Source organism: Quercus robur, chromosome 3, assembly GCF_932294415.1.
Source record: "Quercus robur chromosome 3, dhQueRobu3.1, whole genome shotgun sequence".
Classification (NCBI taxonomy): domain Eukaryota; kingdom Viridiplantae; phylum Streptophyta; class Magnoliopsida; order Fagales; family Fagaceae; genus Quercus; species Quercus robur.
In genome coordinates, this window is record NC_065536.1 from 27,553,619 (window position 1) to 27,570,102 (window position 16,484).

Below are 16,484 nucleotides of genomic sequence, written 5' to 3' on the forward strand. Positions count from 1 at the left end.
CTTGAATCACCTCGAGCATTGTCTAATAAAACCTATAGACTCTAAGATCTATATCTAGATAAGTTTGCGTTCGCGATTTGCCAATTGTTCTAAACATTTAGAACCTAACAACAATAAAAAATAGAATTGAGAAAAATAAAGTTATATCTCTATAACTATTAGACCAATTATTTTTTTCAAGAGCATCATTGGATTAATTCAAATATTTGGGGTGCCAACTCTTATTTTTATAGACTAAATTTTGAAAATATTAAAATAATTATATATATATATATATATATATATATCAAAAATTTTGGGGGCCATGGCCCCCCTACCCTTCAACATAGCTCTGCCTCTCATTTCATGGGCTTTGGGAGTAAAACCCCTAGCCCCTAGTCATGTCAAATGGTGATTAAATTAATTTTAACATACCAATGGTATATAATGTCCACGTGCAAATGATAAAATTTAATAACACATTGATTAATGTGCAAGTTATGTTAAAATGTGAGACAAAATATGTTTCCAAATAAAAACTCAGCTCCTAAAACAAGAACCATTACTTTCTCAAAAAATAAAAATAAAAATAAAAAATTCTCCAAAAAAAAAGAAAACCATTATTGAGTTAATCCTTTCGTAGGACACCTTTATAACTCAAGCACTATCATTGCACCTCTTCACAATATCCCTGCCTCCTCAGCGTTCTCAAATTCTCCTTCAGCCTTTTCTTTCATTTATTCGACCCCAACCCGTACCATTTCACGCGGTCATCATGTCCAACCCAAGTGCTTCCGGAAAGAACTCCACAATCCAAGTCCCAGAGAAGTCCCAGACAATTGCGTTTCAAGTTGAGTCCAGATCAGCTCCAGTACCTTGGTCCACTGGCCTCTGCGACTGCTGTGAAGACGTCCCAAATTGTAAGAAATTGAAACCCTTTCACATGGCAAAAATAAGATGTCTAGGTTTTAAATTCCCATTATGACTATCAAGTTATTAAAAACTTACTAAGTTTACAAGTTATACTAATTAGAGAAAGTATTCTCTCACACTCATTTTACATTCACTATTTTACAATGAATGTTCAATTAGTGTATAAAACACCTTGAACGTTTAGACCTCCAATTCACAAATTACCAATTCAAGCTTATTATCAAACAATATATGTGTGGAACATGAACATAAGCTAAAACAGAATTAATAAAACAATCTAAACCAAATAAAATCACAACCACAGCAAATATTAAATGGAAAAGATTAAGGGAAGAGAGATGCAAACACAAGGACAATACAGCGATATGTTATCGAAGAAGAAACCGAAGTCCTCGACGTAAAACCTCTCCGCCGCCCTCCAAGCGGTCAATAATCCACTAAAGAATGAAGTTGAGATACATGAACTCAAGCCTAATCTACCCAGTGTACCTAAGCCCTCCAATCTTCTTGCTCCAACAAGATTACGCCGAACCTTTGTCTTCTTTAGCTTACCAGATTCCGCTATAACCCATAGCATCAACCAATATCAATTGGTCCCTTCCTAACTGCTTCCCAAGCACCAAATAGCCTCCTCACAGATATGGGTATGGTGAGAAAAAATTTTGACTAATGTACGTCTCAAGGATTTAATAATGGAGAAGGTGAGAGTAGAGAAATTTGGAGAATCAAAGGATGAAGATTGTGGATGAGTCAATCTTGTTTTTCTCTAGGGTTTCTCTCTCAAAATTCTCTCTAGAAACTCTCTACATTTCGTGGGTATAAGGGGTATTTATATTGGTGTGTGTATGGAATGCGAAGAGTTAGTTTTTCCCAAACAGATTGGACTGGCGACTTGACTGAGTCGTGAGTCCAAGCCGCGAGCTAACTGAATGGCCAGATTGGACTTTTTATCCTGTAGTGCTCTAGCTGGCGTGACTGTTCAGCTCCTCTGCATACTTCACTCGTGTGCATCCTTTGGCGACTTGCAAGCCGCGAGCAAGCTGCGAGATCCAGTCGCGAGTCCCTTGCTGAGTACATAATCTTGAGTTTTTCTTCACACTCTCTCACACACTACCCTTACATGATTTCCACCTAAATGCAGGATTTCTAAGTGCTGAGTTACAAGCAAATTGGCATGGAATAAAGCCAACAAAATGGTTGATTAAATTCAACCTTACAATCTCCCCCTTTGGTTATTCCGTGACAAAACCCTAAAACAAACTCTAGACTTAACATGTGAATTGGGAACAATTGAACAAAACTCACTCACACCTAAGTCTAGAATTTGTATAGCTCTTGAACCATAAGAACAAGTATCTCCTGAAAAACAATAACATAATATGATCATTGTATGTAGAAAACTTGTAATGCATATGGAGCAAGCACAATACGATTAAGCAAAATGGAATAAAGCAATAAACCATGGCTTGACCAAAAACGAACAATCACTATAAATAGTGACCACAATGCTCATTCACACAAGGAATGAACATCCAGACATGCAAGCTAATAAGCTCAATGCAAAGTATCATTTGCATGTCCAACACTCAACCAATGGAACAACTCTAGGTAATTGCATGAAGGATATACAATCCAACAAAGGGCACAAGAGTGATGTACTTAAAGAAAATGCATAACATTAATCAACAAGTACTATGCTACAAAGCATGGGTACAAAACACTGTAAATTTAAACTTAAAATAAACCAATGTACCAACAACTTTTTAAACATAATCACAAAAGCACTGTAACCATGACCAAGAGTATATATAAACTATAAGCAGATAACTGTACTAAAAAAAAAAAAAAAAAAAAATCTAAACTAGCCAAAAGTTAGGCTATCCAAAAGTTTGTGTGAATGTATGTATCAGCTTCTTCTTCTTGAGCACACAACTCCCCCTTTCACTATGCACACTTCCCTTTGTGTTGCTCTCCTCCTTTCACTATGCTCTCCCCCTTTTTGGCACGAATAGCTAAAGACTGTCCTCTAGCTTTTGCTGAATAGCATCTAGCTATGTCTCTATTGTCGTGAGACGCATTTGGACTTGATTGTTGGTGGAGTAGAGAACTTTTTCAAGTCCAGCAATACGCAGATGCAAACTCTCAAAAAAATTACCCAACTTATCAGCTTAAGGATCGGATTGTTCTTACAGAGTGCTAGGTGTCTGTAACTCAGGAGTGAAGGGAGAAACAGTATCGATATGCACAGATGTAGTTGCATCATGACTAGATGGAGTGGCATGGGTGAATGGCTCACTCTTAGGTGCTTTAGAGGAGTGACTCTTGCTTGCTTGGAGAGTTATCATGGATATTGGTCGAGGATGTGGCACAATTTCCATCTGTTGGTGGACGGACACCTTCAAGAAGCATGATCTTCATGATGAGACTACAAAAAGGAATACATGTTCGTGTTGCTGGTCGAGCCGCTGTTTTCCCAATGGTCTGAAAGATGTGGGCACAGATGTCAATCGGAACTCCGGTAATGAGATCACATAGAAATTGTGCTCTTCCAAAATTGATGAAAGCGGTGTTAGACAATGGGTAGAGGTTGGAGAACATGATCAATTTTAGAGTCGTCAGTTTAGGCGTAAACTATGCAGTGCCCATAGATGAGCCTTTGCTTCTAACCTTATGATTAAGCCCAAGAATTTGAAGAATGTCTTGTACCTGAAGTAGTCTGTCATCATACGGAGTGAGGTCCACATTTGCTGGTCTGGTGATGCGAAGAACCTTTGCAATGTATTTTGGACTGATGGAGAATTCTATTCCTCTTACCCAACATTTCAACTCTACTCCGGTGTATCTGGCACTAGAGTAGAATTCTTTAACCAATTCATCAACCGGGTCTTTGAAATTCTCGAACAGATCAGCCTAATCTCTTGTTTCAAAAATCTTAGGGATAAATGTTGTTCCCAAGGTATCAAATTGTACTACATGTTCCACAATAGTAGGAGCATCTACAAAAATGCTTGAGTAAGTCTGTGAATCAAGATGAGTCATGAATCTCTCACTATTTGAGTCTTGAGATGACTGAGACAAGTGTCAAGTCCACTTAGCAACAAGGGATGGAACATCAATTACAATCTCTTTTCCTTTAGAGGAATGGCGTGACATCTGCAAAAGAGGAGACACACAGTAGAGAACCAAGAGCAAAGACACAAGACACAAACATCAACTTGATCAGATTCAAGTTAGTCAAAGGAATGAATACACATTGATATTCAGAGAGATATATCACTCAAACACAGAGCATGAACTAAGTCAGCAACATGTAAACATGAGAAACACTATTGCATTATGTATAACTGGTGACAAAATATGATAAATGTGCAGGCATAGCAGAGAACAGTGTAATCTATGAACACCATAAAGTTACAAGTAACTGTCATTGTGACAATCTACTATGAACATGGCATGCATAACACAACACAGGCAAGATACACAACCCAACAATGGGAATCAACCATGAAAATAAGCAAATCAAGTATCAGATTAACAACTCCAACAAAACCCATATAAACAAACTCAACATAGTAGACCCAACCTATATCCGAAACAACACATAACTTAAAACCCAACAATCAACAAAAAAAATCCAAGAAAACAAGGTTATAGACATGAAATACTTAGAGAAAATAAGAACAACCATACATTTTCTTGAAGATTGAAGTTGAGATGTTGAAGAAAAATGGTGGATATATGAGTGAAACACGTTGAGAGTGTGAGAGAAACAAACGAAGAAGACAATGAAGAGTCAGAAATGTTCGAGTGAAAACTGAAAAGGTTTAAAAACTGACCAAGAAACGCAAAACAAGCTTTTTTTGCGACTGAGTTAAGTTGCGGACAAGTCGCCAGGACAAACCGCGAGACACTTGAGACGAAATTTTTGAAAAATTTATCTAAGTGTTTTTCACGACTGGAAGTTCCACCCGCGATGAAGTTGCGAAGGGAGCCACGAAAATTTCTGTGTAACCCTCGCAACTGGAGCTTCCACCCACGGACAAGTCGCCAGCCTGAGTTACGAGAAACCTAAAAACCCAGATTTTGAAAAACTTTCTAAGTATTTTTCACGACTAGGACTTTAACCTGCCAATGAGTCACAAATATTCTCTGAGTGGTGCTCGCGACTGGGGGCATGCGACTGGACTAACCTGCGACCAAGTCACCAGAATAGGGCAACACTATTTTTGAAATTTTTGACAATTTTTGCAAAAACAAAATACTTTCCAAAAACAACTAAAACACTCAAAAATCTTTTTGTGTTTGATCAACAAAAATTGATCATGTGAAAACACATTTAATCAAGTACAATCACACAAATGAATATGGCATTCGTTGAACATAGACATGTGTGATGTGTGTGGATTTCAACAATGAGATAGTCCTTAGTCTAATGTGAAGCTTCAATAATCAATTTAACCAAGCCATACACAATTAGCACTAGATAAAGTGACCTATCTCTGTTAGGTTATAAAGTCTTAGGATTTTATGTATTTAGAACTCTAATTTGTATTGTTGGCAAACCATGATCAAAACAATGTGTTTAGAAGTGTTTTAGTCTAGCTCAAAGTTGTGCATTTATGTAAAGTTGGAATCGAGTTAAAGCAGGAAAGCATTGTGCCTTTCGGCCTGGCTTGATCGATCGAAAGACAGGCTCGATCGATCGAAGCTCGGGCAGAATGATTTTCTGCAGATTTTTCCAACTCATCCCTAAGTGTTTTAAAACGTTTTTAGGGTTTCTTATTTGTCCTAAGTATAAAAGGAAAACTCTAGCTACGTTTTAGTGTTGCTCATAATTGCGGTTTGTGTAAATCTCTTGTGAGATCTAGAGGAGCTTTCCTTTACACAAACTTAGGGTTTTCAAGGAGAAGATTTATCTACACCTTGATGATCAATTCAGTTGCTGCCATTGAAACTTAAAGAAAACACAAGCGGGTGTGCTTGTATCTGGTGGTGAATCCAAGAAAGAAGGAGTCCGTGGATTCGGAGCTTGCACGTGGTCGTGTCAGTAAGTTCTACTGGTTGGTAGCAATAAGAAGTCGAGCGTGGGGGCTTGTAAGTCTTATTGTATGAACTTCGATTCTTTCAAAATAGTGGATTCAAGTTTACCTTGAGGATAGCTAGGTCAAATCCTCCCTAGGTTTTTACCAATTTGGTTTCCTAGGTGATCATATTTTGTGTTAGTTATTTTCCGCTGCTTTGCATGATTTGATCTTTGTTATTGTATAACCTGGACTTGTTTAATTGGACTAAGTAACAACTTGGCTAATTATCTAGGTTAAATCAATTGTTTTAAGGGGTCTAAAAACTATCAATCTCAATTATAGAAATATGGATATATGACCTCCAACATAACTTGATAACATAACTTTGAAGCTTTTCATTTGGCTCCATATTCTTCAAATCATTTGATCTTTTTGAATCATTACATCTCATTGTGAGATCGATGCCTGAAATTTTTTATATTTCAATTGAAAAGCAAGCCTTTGGCTTTTTGGGCATCATACATTTAATTTTAAGTCGCTTTCCCTTTTTCCTAGTCAAATACTAGTATATGCAACAGGCTTTTGCAGCTCATTATCTCTTTTCATTTGAAGATTTACATTTGTTAAGCTCTTTAAACAAAAAAAATTAAAATAAAAGAGTAGAAAGATATATAGGCACAAGTCTATGCTTGCCTCAAGATCAACAAAACCATTGACTAATCATTCATGACAAGTTTGAAGATCTATTTACAACAATTATATAGAAGTCAAGATTTCTCCCAAAATAATATGAGTGCATAGGGAACAAGCTACGCTTATAAATACACAAAACCATTAGTACAAAGGTACAAGGCAAAATATGTTTGTGACAAAACACAATAATGTCAATCAAACTTTTTGGATTTTCTACTTTTTATGTATTTTTGGATTTTTGACACAAAAGCAAGAAAAGATTGATCGAAAGCAACAATGTAAAAACATTTAAAAACAAATGCAAGCAAACAAACAAATTTTCAACTCAAGCTAGCAAAATCACACAACCAAGCATAGTCACAAAACATAGGAAGTATTAATGCATGGACATGTTGTAATGCTTATGCATGAGTACCCTTCTTCACCCACACGTCACGTGCATTTGGGGTGATATCCCTATAGGATTGGGTAAGAGAGTTATGGCTTTCAAACTTTCGGTTGAAGCTTGCCAAACAGGTGGTGAATGCATCAATCATCTTTATCACATCCATCACTACGGAATCACCATCTCGGCCTCTTGATTGCTCAACAGCCCAATTCCTTTCGTCGTTTCTTGGTCCTCTTAACCTTTGATTACTTGCATTCTTCAATGCTCTAAGCTTATGACAATTTGGTCTGGTGTGTCCTTGAAGTCCACAATGATGGCAGAAATGTTTTGTTCTAGGACCTCTTTGTGATTTTGGAAATGATTTCCCTTTGGCTTCAGACCTGACAACTGATTGGTTACGAGGCTTATTCAACACCCGTTGGTGAGCCACATTTTTGTTCTTCTCCACCTTTACTTTCTCAGGAGTAATGGCAGCTACTACCGGCTCTTTGGCCTTCACAAACTTCACTTCCTTAGTGATATTGACAGCTGAACTACTTTCTCCAATATATCCCAATCCAGTTCTGTTGGAGAAAGGTTTTTGATGAGAAAGGACTTCATCAAACTTCTTAGTGGAGACCCTCTTTATCTTGGCATTTGCTTGAACCACCTCAAGCTCAAGGAATTTCACCTTTGTGTAAGCTTCAGTTAGCTCACCATTCAGTGTCTCTATTTCACACTTGGCTTCCTTATAACATACTAGAAGACTTCTATAGTCCTTCTCTGCCTTTTTCATCTTTTTCACGGCTGCCTTGGCCACTCGTGCATATTCTCCTAACTTCTCAAGGAGGGAATTGTAGTTCTCTTGAAGTCCTTCTATTCTTTCCTCTTCCTCAGCATCAGATTCTTCAACACTATGCTCCCCAAGCTCCTCAACGAGTATACTCAACTCATCCGATGACTCAACATGATCAATAGTCATAAAAGCGGAGTAGTTCCCTTCTCCGTCACCACTTTCCTCCAAATCAGAATTGGATGAATCCGAGTCACTAAGAGTTGTGGCATATGCCTTGTCCTTCATTCTCAAATAATTAGGACATTCTTTCTTGAAGTGTCCATGCTCGTTGCACTCGAAGCAAGTGATTCCTTAAGTAGATTGGGACTCCTTTTCATCTTTCCTTTTGAATTCCTTTTTCTCCTTTCCGGCACTTTGGAATTTCCTTTTATCACCAAATTTTCCATTTTTCTTGAATTTTTAGAATTTCCGAAAATTTTTCACATGGTAAGCAACATCCTTTTTGACAACATCCTCATCCGATGAGTCGTGAGTCTCTACCCTTTCATTAACAGTCTTAAGAGCAAGAGATTTGCTCTTCCTTTGTGTGGGCAACGACAGCTCATAACTCTGAAGCGTGCCAATCAGCTCTTGAACTTTAATATCATCAAGGTCCTTACTTTCTTCAATCGCTGTAACCTTGGCACAGAAGTTTTCAGGCAATGACTGAAGGATCTTCCTCACTATCTTGGAATCCTCCGTTTTCTCGCCCAAATTAAACTTGCCAATGACCACTTCATTCAGCTTACTATAGAAGGAGTCAAAAGACTCGTCCTCACTCATTTTCAACTCCTCAAACCGGGTGGTTAGCATCTGCAACTTAGTGTCTTTCACTTTCTTATTTCCTTCATAATTAGTCTTCAATATCTACCATGTCTCCTTGGCAACAGTGATGTGAGATATCCTGTGGAACTCATCTGGAGATACACCACAAAAAATAGCGTTTAGTGCTTTACTATTCGCATTAGATGTCGCAAGAGCTGCCTTATCCCACGTGGATTTGGCAGCCTCCGACCTAGTCCATCCAATATCAATGGCATTCCAAACAGTTTCATCTATTAAACACAAAAATGCCCTCATTCAGACTTTCCAAAAGGCATAATTGCTACCATCAAAATATGGTGGCGCATTTAAAGAATGAGACCGGTCCATCTCAAAGAGGGGTTAAGGTCACTAAGGTATTTAAACCACAGCAAGTGCACCCGCTCTGATACCAATTGAATGTTCAATTAGTGTATAAAACACCTTGAATGTTTATACCCCCAATTCACAAATTACCAATTCAAGCTTATTACCAAACAATATATGTGCGGAACATGAACATAAGCTAAAACAGAATTGATAAAACAATCTAAACCAAATAAAATCACAACCATAGTAGAGATTAAATGACAAAGATTAAGGGAAGAGAGATGCAAACACAAAGACAACACAATGATGTGTTATCGAAGAGGAAACCGAAGTCCTCAGCGTAAAACCTCTCCACCGCCCTCCAAGCGGTCAATAATCTACTAAAGAATGAAGTTGGGATACATGAACAGTAGAAGACCCTCCAAGCCTAATCTACTCAGTGTACCTAAGCCCTCCAAGCTTCTTGCTCCAACGAGGTTATGCTGAACCTTTGTCTTCTTTAGCTTACCGGATTCCGCTATAACCCATAGCATTAACCAATATCAATTGGTCCCTTCCTAACTGCTTCCCAAGCACCAAATAGCCTCCTCACAGATATGAGTATGATGAGAAAAGGTTTTGACTAATATACCTCTCAAGGATTTAACAATAGAGAGAGTGAGAGTAGAGGAATTTGGAGAATCAAAGGATGAAGATTGTGAATGAGTCAATCTTATTTTTCTCTAGGGTTTCTCTCTCAAAATTCTCTTTGAAAGCTCTTTACATTTCGTGGGTATAAGGGGTATTTATATTAGTGTGTGTATGGAATGCGAAGAGTCAGTTTTTCCCAAACAGAGTGGACTAGCGACTTGGCCTCGTGACTTGACTGAGTCGCGAGTTCAAGTCACGAGCTAACTGAATGGCCAGATTGGACTTTTTGTCCTGTAGTGCTCCAGCTGGCGTGACTGTTTAGCTCCTCTGCATACTTCACTTGTGTGCATCCTTTGGCGACTTGCAAGCCACGAGATCTAGTCACGAGTCCCTTGCTGAGTGCACAATCTTGAGCTTTTCTTCACACTTTCTCACACACTACCCTTACATGATTCCCACCTAAATACAGGGTTTCTAAGTGCTGAATTACAAGCAAATTGATACAGAATAAAGTCAACAAAATGATTGATTAAATTCAACCTTACATACAAAATATGCATATATTTTGAGAGGAAAAATTAGGAAAATATTCACATCTAAAATGTAGAGAGTGTGTTTGCCCAATTGATTACCAGTATTTTTCTTTTTCACAGGTTGCATAACATGGTTGTGCCCGTGTATTACTTTTGGGCGAATTGCAGAGATCGTAGATGGAGGATCCTCGTGTAAGTATGGCAAATTTGGTTTCAGTGATTTGATGTATTAGGTAAATAATGGTGATGGTAGTTGGTGTGATTGATTGTTAATAAGTGTGGTGGTGACTTGTATTGCAGCTTGTGCTGCTAGCGGAGCGGTGTACACATTAATTTCAATTTTGACTGGTTGTGGATGTTTGTACTCGTGCTTCTATCGCTCCAAACTGAGGCAGCAGTACAGGTTGGGGGAGAAACCTTGTGGGGATTGCCTGGTTCATTGGTGCTGTGAGCCATGTGCCTTGTGCCAAGAGTATCGTGAACTCAAAAGCCGCGGATTCGACATGACCATTGGTAAAATATGCCCCGTACCCAGAAAATTATACCTAGTGCTTGGGGTGCATGAATCAGAAATATTAGATTCTTTTATCCTCTTTGCACATTGAAATACATAACGCGCATATACATGTATATAGACACATGTATATACTCACATTTGTATGCGTACACACATCATATATGTTAATGTATATATTTTCAGGTTACATATAATGTAACTCTATATATATAATATTGTACAAGTATATAACTTTTCCTTACTTTGGTATTTGGTATTTTGATAAATCAATTATTGAATTACATTATCTTATTATATGCTAATACTTGTAAAATATAAGGATCATTGGAGGTCTATAAATATTTCATAATAAATTGTTTAAATTTTAAGTTTTGAGTAACAATAGTTACTTAATGTTAGGTTGAACCATAATCATAAACTTTTTTATGATTATGTTCAAAGCTGATTTTAAATATGTTTTCCGAATTTATTTATAGACCGAATTGAAATTGCCAGGCGTTAAAAAAAAATGTTGTATTGCTGATGCTACTTGAACTAAAAGAGATGCCCTTTTCATAAAGGATTGGGGGTAACATATATTATGGATGCAATCCTATAAACGATGCCTTACTTAATTTATCTATATAAAAAATAGGGGAAATAAAATTAAAGAATCTGTTGTACAGTAAAAAAGAGTTAAATCTTTTCATTAAAAAAATAAAAGAGTTAATCAACCTAACAAAAATATATAAAATAAAATAAATGATAATATTTTTTTCTAGTTTTTATTCTTGATTATCATTTTAATTAATTTTGTTTTTCTTTTTTAAGTATTTAGGCTGGCAAGGAAATGTGAAACAACAGACTCCTGGAGTGATGGCTGTAACAGCTCCAATGGCTGAAGGAGGCATGAGCCTCTAGAATGCACCGAATATTATTTTAATGCACTAAAAGTCTATTTTAATTTGTTGTTTAATAATAATTTATTGTCCTTTGAGTCATGCCATATTATATATATTTTTAATTCTGGATTTAGCATATATATGTAAATTAAAAATTGTGCTGTATTAATTAAGCAAACCCCCAAGGCTATGTTTTATTAATTAAGCAAACCCTAAAGGAATAAGGGGATATTTGGGTGGTGGGTGCATTGATCTGGTGTGTGATGTAAATCTTAAGTTTAATTTATCGACACTATCCATTCATGAGATTTTTGGGATATCTTGTAAGTAGAGAGTGGAATAATTTGACTAAAAACTAAGAACACTTAAATTTAAAAAAAAAAAAAAAAAATTGAATTAAAGGATTAAAGATTGTAGAAAAAGAGTAAAAGTAAGAGGCAAGAGAAAATTGTTAGGACATATGTGATTCAATGTTAGGAACATATGTCAACATTTTATGTAATTGACTAATTTTTTGACAAAATGCACTTTACTTGTAATTGGGTAAATCTAGGATGTGTTTAATGCTTTAAGAAATAAGGTTTCAAGTTCAAGTGTTAAAACCATGTAAGTCTGTCCATGAATCAAGTTAGAAAGTGTAGGATTTTAAAACTCGACAGCTAGCATCTATCGAGGTTTAAAGAGAGCTGTTTCAGCCTGAGGCTCGACAAATAGGGTATCTGTCGAGATTTATGAAGTTCTGATTTTCATCCAATCTAGGAATGTATGTTTGAGCTTTCGTTTCTCATAACCCTAAACATATATAAGTATTATTTTAATGGTCGTAAAAGGTGACACAAGTTGCACTAAAGCATAATTCCACTAGTGTGAAGAAGAGTGTGATCAGAAACCTAGTTTTGCCCTAGTTCTTTTTCTCTTGAAAAAGTTGCTGTAATTTGTACATCATAGGGTTTTGTGACCAAGCAACTTCATGATCTTCATCGTGTGATGAATTGAAGAACTTTGCAGCCAACATCCTTCTCATGTTGGTGATCAAGTCGCATACTGGGATCCGCGCAATTGGTTAATCACATACTGGGAGTTGTGCATTGAAAGAAAAGATTATCATTACAGAACAAGTCCAATTGGATATTGGGGTAAGAGTTCAACTGTAGGTTGGTTTAAGGTACTGGGATTCCTTTACGTGTAATTGCTTGTTTTGATAATAGTAGATTCTTGGGAGTAGTAACTTTAAAATCACCCGATGGAGTTTTTGCCGTGTAAGTTTTCCCCATTCGTAAACAAATCACCGTGTCAATTTATTTTCCGTTGCATACTTTAGTTAATTGGTGATTTGTTTGTGCTGCTATGTACAATTGCATGTTAATTTGATTGATTAATAAACTTGGTTAATTAATCAATTAATTCATCAAAAAATGTCAATACATTTTTGGCCTATAAAAAACAAACAAAAAGATACATGATTCAACCATGGGGTAATACCCTAACTTGGCGGCTACAACTTTGATATTAACACTGTATTCTCAAATGTATTTTACAATGAACCCGAAGCATGATATATATATATATATATATATATACACACACAAAGGACCATGGTTAAACTAGTTGGGCTTTACACTAAATTATAACTCTTGGATCGTTACATAATAAAATAATATATTTAACAATATTGTAATTGACGTTTCTTGCAATTTTTGTGACGGCCGTAAAAGAAATTGATATTTGGATGTTCTCACCAGTATTTTAACGTACAAAACAGCCTATATATTGATGCATGCTTTCTTTTACTTTTTCACTATATTTACTTAAATATATATTTTTTTTAGTTTTCTCTTTTCTAATAAAAGCAATAGAGCATTTATTAATGCACTAAAAGAATCAGAAAATGATAAATCAAGAAGCTCTCTCCAACACACATCTCTTTAAGTAGATGCCTGTTGCAGAGGACACATTTAACTGAAAAACTAACCTCTCTAAAATCACACAACACTCATTAAATGCCTTCCACGATAAGGTTAAAAAATGACAAGCTAGAGGTTTCCGTCTTGGACAATGATGGTTCAACTGTTCTACGATATCAAGAGCAAAAAATTCTATTTAACATAATTGGCTGAGCAATGTAAAATAATCCTGGAGACAGTCTATCTCAGGACGACCAAATACTGAAATGGCAAGGACGCGTCAAAGTTTGTTATTGTTAGAGATATATTAGCGCATTAGTACTAATGGGCTAATATATCTCTAACAGTTATAAATAAAAAAATGCATACAAAAGAAAAAGATGAACTCTCACACACCCGTCTTGCGATCTAAACCCTCCATGAACACTTTACAGGGAGAAACTCGTACTCTTCCACTTCCTCTAGACAAGCGAGTGAGTGACCTAGTCTAGCCCACATACGAAGAAAAAGCTTGGATCCAATCCCTATTGGAGGAATGAAGCCCTTGGATTAATCTCGAAAAGGGGTCACGAGCGACAAGGTTATAAAACCCCATCGACGTAGACACCTTCTGGGGCTCATAACAATGGAGCAGCACATCCACAATCAAACTACTTTTTCCCTCACTACACTCCCGCCACAAGATCTGACACTGGCTAACAGTAATTGCCAGGCAATTGGAGTTAGATGGGCGGGAGCACATCCAACAAGGATAGTAACTCGAAGAAGAAGAAGAAGAAGAAAAAAAAAAAAAAAACTAGCATAAAGAGTCCAAATCTTCTGTTTCATTTTTTCTTTTCTACATTATACTCCGTTAATAAATACTAGTCACACATGTCCACATATTTGATTAAATCTAACTTTTCTTATTTCAATTACCAAAAAAAAAAAAAAAAACCTCATCACCTTCCACCACCACTTCCACCATCAACCTCCGTCGGTGCCGCCCACCTCCCACTTACAGCTGTCCACCTATTGCTAGCCTTCAACGCCATCAACATAGCAGGTCACGGCCAAGCCATCTATTTAATTAAATCCAACCCATTTTCCCACTATTCCTTTCAAACCCACCAACCACTATAGCTCAAACCCATGTTTCAAATCCAAGCCAATATCATCAAATCCTAACAACTCAAACTCCAAAGAGAAACCAAATCATTAAATCAGCCAAAGACAAAACAAAACAAAACAAATCAAAGAAAACCTAACACAAAATGGGTTCGATCATAAGTGTTAGGACATATGTGGAACATGTTATGAACATATGTCATTTAGAATTGACTAATCTTTTGACAAAACACACTTTACTTGTAATTGGGTAGATCTAGGATATGTTTAGTACTTCAAGAAACATGTTGTTCAAGCCAAGTATTAAAGTTATGAAGATTGGACCAAAAAACAAATGAAGAAAAGTTGTTCATTAAAGCTAGACAGATTCTCGACAGATACTATCTATTGAGGTTTAATGAGTCTCGACAGCTATCTCGATAGATAGCATCTATCGAGATCTCAACAAATAGCTCGATAGCTATATTTATCAAGAATTACGTAATCAGAATTTTCAGATTTGATTTTCGACTCATGCTTATGTATTTGTGTAGGGTTTCTTTTCTCACAACCCTAAACATACATAAGACTTATTTTAAAGGCCATCACATAAGAGAATACAAGGAGAACACATGCAAAAAGTGACCGAGTGTCTTATTCTCTTTGAAAGAAGCTATTGCATCTTTGCGCCTTAGAGTTTTCTAACCAAGTGCTTCTTGATCTTCATTGTTAATGAAGTGAAGAACTTTGCAGCCAACAATCTTCTTCAAGTTGGTGTGTTAGTCACATACTGAGAGTCATGCATCATTGGTTAGTCATGTACTAGGATCTGTGCAAAAGGGTGGCTTTCAAATATTAAAGAGTTCAGAGGTTGTAAAGCGGTAGAAGGTTTCTACTATAAATTCATCTACGGGAATTGTAGAGTCTAGGGACAAAGGTTTTGTACTAGATCTGAAATTTCTTTTTATTATAGTGGATTACTTTTCGGAAAGGTTTTCCCCAGGTTTTTACTGTAAAACTAGTTTGTTTCATTGGTTTTCCTAAGTCATCATATCTTGTCTTATTTACTTTTCCATTGTGCATGATATTGACATGATATTGATGTTTATTTGTTTTAATAAGATTTATTCATAATAAATCTAATTAACAACTTAGGTTTAAAACTTGTTTATTCTATCAACCGGGGTCTAAATTTCCCAACAATAAGTATAACAATCGGGAAATAAAAGAAAATTAAAATGAATGAGCAAACATCAGAAAAGTGATCTAGGAGACTAGGAAGAGAAATAAAAATAAGAATGAGGAGTGGGTTTGAAACATGGGTTTCAGATATGATGGTTGGTGGGTTTGAGAGTGACAATGGGGATTGGTTGGATTTAATTAAATAGGCAGTTTTGATATGACCGGAGATGATAATTTGCTGTGACTGGTGACGTTGATGGCGTTGGTGGCTAGTGCCAATGAAGGTTGAAGATGGTGGTGGTGGGGAGGTGATGTTTTTTTTTTTAAGGTAATTTAAATAAGAAAATTCATATTTAATTAAATAGGTTAACATGTGACAGGTGTTTATTGTTGGAGTATACATTGGAGCAGAAAAAATAAGACAGAAAATTTAGACTCACTTTTTGTGAGCAAACAAAGTCGGATACTCTTTAGGATCAAGTAGCTTTCTCGTATCCTATCTAGACCTCCCTCTACCAATTTAGAATCTATCTCCAAAGCAATAAAGGATTTCCCTTTCTTCAACTATCCAGTCACCTCGTTGACAAGCTGAGTTGCCACAATGGACGACCCAGCAAACGAGTTCGACATCTCTCTCTCCACACTCTCGTCCGACCCTTAATCATCTCTACTGAATGACTACCTAGAGCAAAAAGTTATACCACTGCTCGAAGACTCATGGAGTGACTATTCGATCTCGTCGATCTTCCTCGGTCATGAGGTGCACCCAGTGACAATAAGCAACCCCGT

The 16,484-nt window shown here is 36.6% G+C and overlaps 1 protein-coding gene across 1 annotated transcript; it reads left to right on the forward strand.

Annotated features, from left to right (window-relative positions):
• The first annotated feature begins 754 nt into the window (after positions 1–754).
• Positions 755–11,542, forward strand: LOC126719468 (protein PLANT CADMIUM RESISTANCE 3-like). Its single transcript, XM_050422015.1, has 4 exons — positions 755–899; positions 10,246–10,317; positions 10,426–10,638; positions 11,460–11,542. The coding sequence occupies exons 1-4, from the start codon at positions 755–757 to the stop codon at positions 11,540–11,542; spliced, it is 513 nt and encodes a 170-aa protein (XP_050277972.1).
• The last annotated feature ends 4,942 nt before the right edge of the window (positions 11,543–16,484 follow it).

What these genes read in the sequence shown, in the direction of transcription:
- LOC126719468 (XM_050422015.1), top strand. Translation starts at nt 755, where the DNA reads ATGTCCAACCCAAGTGCTTCCGGAAAGAACTCCACAATCCAAGTCCCA. An exon ending in CGTAGATGGAGGATCCTCGT is followed by an intron (nt 10,318 to 10,425) that starts GTAAGTATGGCA and finishes CTTGTATTGCAG; the next exon opens with CTTGTGCTGCTAGCGGAGCG. An exon ending in CGGATTCGACATGACCATTG is followed by an intron (nt 10,639 to 11,459) that starts GTAAAATATGCC and finishes TTAAGTATTTAG; the next exon opens with GCTGGCAAGGAAATGTGAAA.